Below are 6,000 nucleotides of genomic sequence, written 5' to 3'. Positions count from 1 at the left end.
ATCACCTCATTATTATTATTATTATTAGCATTTGTATAGCGCTACCAGACGCACACAGCGCTGAACACCTGACACATAGGATTATCGTTGACTGTTACTGCGGATGGAAAGATTGACGCAGAACTCCTAGTGTATTACTCACTGAATAACATGAACGCTAAACTGGCTAGAACCAGTCTAAATTGGATCTTGCTAGCATGGTAAACTTTGTGCATTGGGCCCCAGGTCTGCCTGCTTGCAGAAGAAGGATAAAGGTGAGTATGTCAAGCAGATCAAAACATAAAAGGACAACAGCATTGGCAGAATCTCACAGAGACTATTCTATACTGTATTCTACTGACCTCTAGAGGTGAAATAGCTGTTGTTCCTGAATTGAAAACAACAAACCCTTGAAGCTTAAGGCTCGTGCTTTATTTTCTAATTCATAGTCATTTGGTCTAGCTCTGATCTGGCCTTTTATTTTTCTTAAGGGAAATATAAGCTGCTGAATTAATGCGTATCATGTGCTGTCTTCTTTTGCAGTGAACTTTGATCTTGCCTGTCCTATTGTAAAGAAACAGACAACATGCAAAGACAGCTGGAAGTGAAAGCCTGGCCTTCAATCATCTTTTTTGTATTGCTTCTACAAAACACAAAGTTTTTGGATGGTAAGTACTGAAGTGCAGTGCTCATAGCTTCAATAATTTTAAACATGCTGATAACTCTTAGCTCTCGCCTTCCCCCAAGTCCTGCATTTAAATAGAGCAAATACAACGCAAGGCCCATCTAATTTGCTGTTTTATTCTGGGTATAATTCCATAGACCCCAGCTTTTTGGGGGCTTTTCTCTCCTCTGTCTTATCTTATGCTTTGCTGAATTCTTTTGTCATTTTTTTGTCTGCACCTTCTCCACTGAGTATATTCCATGCATCTGTGAAAAAATCTTTTCTGATGTAGTTCCTGAGCAGATTTATTCATTTGAAGTATTTGAATGGCTGTACTTATATCTCCTCTATCTCTTCTCTCCTCTAGGATATGCAGTACACATCTCTATACTTAGGTTACATGGCTTTGTACATTAAATTACAGATTTTCTTTTTAAACCAGTAAAGTCAAATTAAGATGGATCCTAATGATTTATCCAGGTGACATGCAAGGAGGATGAGTCTTGAGCACATGCCACATCATTTTTCCAAATCACATTTCACTGCCCCACGCACTAATGGGCCGATGATCAGAAGCAAACGTAGGTGCTAGAGGCTATTAGCGCCATACTAGTGACTGCGTTTGCTATGTCCATGATCAGAGCCGCCGAGTGCATGAAACAATGCGCTCACGGGCTCTGAACACAACTAGCATGCAAATGCATTCAAAACAGGGCTCTTAGCGCAAGTAGCATGCAAATGCATGCTAAGCCTAGTCATCCCCAATGATCAGTGACCAGCGCGTCAAAGATTGGCTCACTGGCCACAGCAAACCCTACGCCAGTTCGGAGCTGGCATTAGGGTTTGCAGACCATTGAGGAGGAATGGTGAGCCCTGTCCAGCATGCATTTGCATTCTAGCAGGCCCCCATTCCCCCCAATGCAGCAGCCCCCCCCTGCAGGAACCCTGACCATCCCCTCCCAGCGACAGGGACTAGAGTTCCAGTGGACCTCCGGTCCCCCCGACCCCCCTGCAACACAGGTTCAGAGGGGGCTGGAGATCTGATGGGTCTCCAGCCCCCCCAACCCCTCCCCCCCAGCATCCCCTCAGATGTCCCTGGTGGCCCAGTGGGCCGCGGGTCAATCCCCCCCACCTGGTGGTCTAGCAGCCCTTCCCCACCCCCTACATTAAGTTGGACCTCCCTCCTCTTCCATCGGCACTGCCTCGAAAATGGCGGCACTCATCCCTGCCCAGTGCATCCTGGGATACACTGGGCAGGGCTTCACACCATATAAGAATGCACTGGGCAGGGCTAGACGCCGCCATTTTCGAGGCAGCACTGATGGAAGAGAAGGGAGGCCACCTCCCTCCTTCAACTGAAGGTAGGGGGTGTGTAAGGGCCGATAGACCACCAGGTGGGGGGCAATTGACCTGCGGCCCACTGGGCCACCAGGTACATCTGAGGGGATGCTGAGGGGGTTAGGGGGGCTGGAGAAACCCCCCAGATCTCGAGCCCCACGCACTTGTGTCGGGGGGGGGGGTCGAGGGGACCGGAGGTCTGCTGGACCTCGATTCCCCATTTCGCTTGGCTTGGGGCAGGGGTAGTTGGGGTCTGGTGATCCCATGGATCTCTAGCCCTTGTGTTTGACAGGTCTGGGCTTTTGACAGCCAGATCTGTCAAGTGTGCGCTCAGTCACAATCCTCCCGCACTTCTACCCTATGATCAGAGAGAATTGCGTGGTTAACTTTGCATGCAGTTATCTCTGATCATAGGGGCGCTATTTTTAGAGCGCTGTTTGGAACAGCGCGGGGCTTTTGATCATCTGCCCATGAAAGAATAGTTAAGCTATGGCACTCGTTGCCATAGGATGTGGTAACAGTGGTTAGTATATCTGTGTTTTAAAAAAGTTTGGACAAGTTCCTGGAGGAAAAGTCCACAGTCTGCTATTGAGGTAGACACTGCTTGCACTGGATTGGTAGCATGGAATGCTGCTACTAATTGGGTTTCTGTCAGGCACTTGTGACCTGGATTGGCCACTGTTGGAAGCAGCATATTGGGCTAAATGGACCGTTGGTCTGACCCAGTATGGCTGTTCTTATGTTCTTATGTTATGCTATTTCGGCGACCCAATTTTGCCAAACTTAGTTGGCAAAGTGCTGAATATTAGTGGAGAGACGGTTATCTACTATGCGCTGACCGCGAATATTCAGCAGGAGAGAACCGACTGTCTTCCGCTGAATATTCACATATAGCTGGTTAAGCGCTATTTAACTGGCCAGGGGTCATTAAATAGCGCTGAATATTGGGCGACAGGTTCATAGCCCACGTGAAGCGGACAGTTAAATTGTGGCACTCAGTTATATAATTGCCCCCTATCGGGGTAATTTTCTATAGATTGCGTAAAGTTAGGCACCGGAATGATTCACAGCAAGTGTGAATTCTGTATTGGCAATTGTGCACGCAATCGCCATTGTAGGATACTAACATAAGTCCACATTTACGCAGCTAACTTGAGGCTCAAGCTCGATGTCTGGTGTAACCGCTTATTCCTGTAAGCAGTTAGGTGCGTAAAAAATGCTAGTGTTCTAGAACATGTGCATAGAAGAACTGCTAGACCCGCCCCACCCAGCTCCACACCCCCTTGCAGTTGTGCACTATAGATTTTGTGTGTGCAGTTTATGGATTAGCGACTAAGGGCAGTTATGTGCATAACTGCTAATTAGAGCCAATTAGTGCCAGTTATAGCCAATAATTGATTTTAACACTGATTAGCAGCTATTAAATTAAGTTGTATTCTATAACCTGCATATGCAGTTGGGTTCTTTATATGGTGCCCAATTTTGGGCATCGATCTAAGATGTGTGCCCAAATAAATTGGCAAACCATGCAATTATTGCCAATTGGCACTAATTTGAACTTGCACGCACATCTTGCTATGCATTATTCTATAACAATGTGCAACCAAATCCCATAATGTGTAACCCAAAAGGGGGTGTGGCCATGGGAGGTGTACTGGTGGGTCTGCGATGTTCCTAGAATTTTTGCACAGTGTTATAGAATACCGGGGATCAGGGGCGTAGCCAGACTTCAGCGGGAGGGGGGGTCCAGAGCTCGAGGTGAGGGGGCACTTTTTAGCCCCCCCCCCGGCGCCGCAGACCTCCTCCGCAATTGCTGACCGCCACCGCCGCCACCACCAACAATAACTTTGACCCCCCCCTGCCGACGACCCTCTCGACCCCCCCTCCCGCCGCCAACCCTCCCCTGCTGCCTACCTTTGCTGGCGGGGGACCCCAACCCCCGCCAGCCGAGGTCCTCTTCTTCCGACACAAGGCTTCGTTCTGTTACTGAGTCTGACGTCCTGCAGATGAAGAGGACCTCGTCTGGCGGGGGTTGGGGTCCCCCGCCAGCAAAGGTAGGCGACGGCGGGTTGGCGGTGGGAGGGGGGTCGAGAGGGTCGTCGGCAGGGGGTCCAGGGCCAAATCTACGGGGGCCCAGGCCCACGTAGCTACACAACTGCCGGGGATGTGCACCCAGATTAGGCACCAGGAATAATTACATCTGGTTTCAGCAGGTGTCAGTCCTGGTGCCCCATTTGGGCATTGAAATTAGCCAATGCTGTTCTATAATGGGTGTTCATCTTTGAGTGCCCACTACAGAATAGCATTGAATGCCAGTTGTTTTTTCGGCACCAATTTTGGAGCACTATTTACTGAATCTAGTCCTAAGTGTAAAACTGTGGGGCCCTTTTACTAAGGTGCGCTGAAAAATGGCCTACACTGATGTTAGCATGTGTACTGGACGCATGCAGATCCATTTTTCAGTGCGCCTGTAAAAAAAGGCCTTTTTGAGGGGCCGAAAATGGATACGTAGCAAAGTAAAAATTGGTGCGCGTCCATTTTGGGCCTGAGACCTTACTGCCAGCCATTGACTTAGCGGTAAGGTCTCACATGTAATAATGAAAGCTGTTTGCAGAAGCAAAATGCCCTTCTACCCACAGAAATGAGCTGGTTGGATTAGTGCCCAGTCTCTCTATTGGTCAAAGTACCCACATAACCACATATGTCAACAATGTGCATCCTTATACTTGCCTATTTTGTAGGTATTCCAGGGGTGGGGTTACGCTGGAAAGTTGGGGCAACTACACGCATTATTTTGTGTATTCAAAAGGACACACAAGCAGGTTCAGATGTGTGTGGGTACTTTTGAAGAAGGCATCAGGTATTAAACAAAGCAAAGCTACCCAGAGAGCTTTGGTTATTTTGGCAAATTTCACATGTGAAACTTACCTGTGGTACTTGGTAGTCAGCGTGTACTTTATCTTTTTCATAATGTTCTGAGTAATTTATTATTTTTAGATTTGCTGTAGCAAGTTAAAATAATTTTTATAAACCAGGCTCCAATCGTCAGCTGGTGGCAATATCTCTGGAAATTCAATGCTGGGCTTCAGCCGGTTAAGTGCCATATTCAGCACTAAGGGGTCCTTTTACTAAGGCGTCCTTATCATTTTGGGCCTCTTTTACAAAGTGGCGGTAAGCCCAGTGCAGGCTTACTGCAAATTAAAAAGGAAGTACCGCCGGGCTACCGCAGCAGCCGGGCAGTAGTTCTCACCCCCAGTGCGCCGGTGTGTAGCCAGCGGTTACTGCCGGGTTAGCATGGGAGCCCTTAACGCCACCTCAGTTGGTGGCGGTAAGGGCTCCCTCCCCCAAAATGGCCACGCGGCAAGAGCTTCACTTGCCGCACAGCTGTTTCCTCAAAAAAAGAAAGACCTACCTGCGGTAAAAGGGGGCCTCGGCACGCGTCAAAAACACACGCCAACACCAGCGTAGGCCCCCTTTTGCAGCAGCTTGGTAATAGGGGCCGTTAGTTCCCGCTAATCATTAGCGTGTGCTAAATCCATTAACGCGCCTTAGTAAAAGGACCCCTTAACTGGCAATAAAGATGGGAGTAACTTTTATGTGGTCCTATTTATGCAGTTACCTTGGCCAGTAAGTGCTGAATATCGGCCCTTAACTGGCCAAGTGCTGACTCCACCCCTAGAATGCCCCCCAAAATCGCGTGCAGCACCGATGGAACATTTTCAGCAGCACTAACCTGTTAAGTGGCGCTGAATGTGACAGGTTAGCGCTAAACAAGCGATTTAACCAGCCAGGATCCCTTTCTGGCCGGTTAAATCACTTTGGGGGTCCTTTTACTATGCACGCTAATGATTAGCGCACGTTAAATGCTATTCAGCCCATTGTATACCTATGGGCGGAATGGCACTTAACACACACTAACAAGTTAGCACACACTAAATCCGTAAGCTTACTTTAATAAAAGGGTCTCTGTGAATATCAACCCCCCCTAATAAATAACTGAAGTGATTGCATACCTACTA

General features: G+C 48.1%; 1 protein-coding gene across 1 annotated transcript in view; it reads left to right on the top strand.

Annotated features, from left to right (window-relative positions):
• Positions 1–525: 525 nt before the first annotated feature.
• LOC115459120 (prolactin receptor-like) overlaps positions 526–6,000 on the top strand; it is a 40,446-nt gene continuing 34,971 nt past the window's right edge. The window contains exon 1 of the mRNA XM_030188989.1: positions 526–647. Within this exon, the coding sequence (XP_030044849.1) occupies positions 566–647 (82 nt within the window). The 5' untranslated portion in view covers positions 526–565. The remainder of the gene's footprint in view (positions 648–6,000) is intronic.

This window comes from Microcaecilia unicolor, unplaced genomic scaffold (genome assembly GCF_901765095.1).
Source record: "Microcaecilia unicolor unplaced genomic scaffold, aMicUni1.1, whole genome shotgun sequence".
NCBI lineage: Eukaryota > Metazoa > Chordata > Amphibia > Gymnophiona > Siphonopidae > Microcaecilia > Microcaecilia unicolor.
Note: the sequence above shows the minus strand (reverse complement) of the source record. Positions and strands in the feature narration are given on the sequence as shown.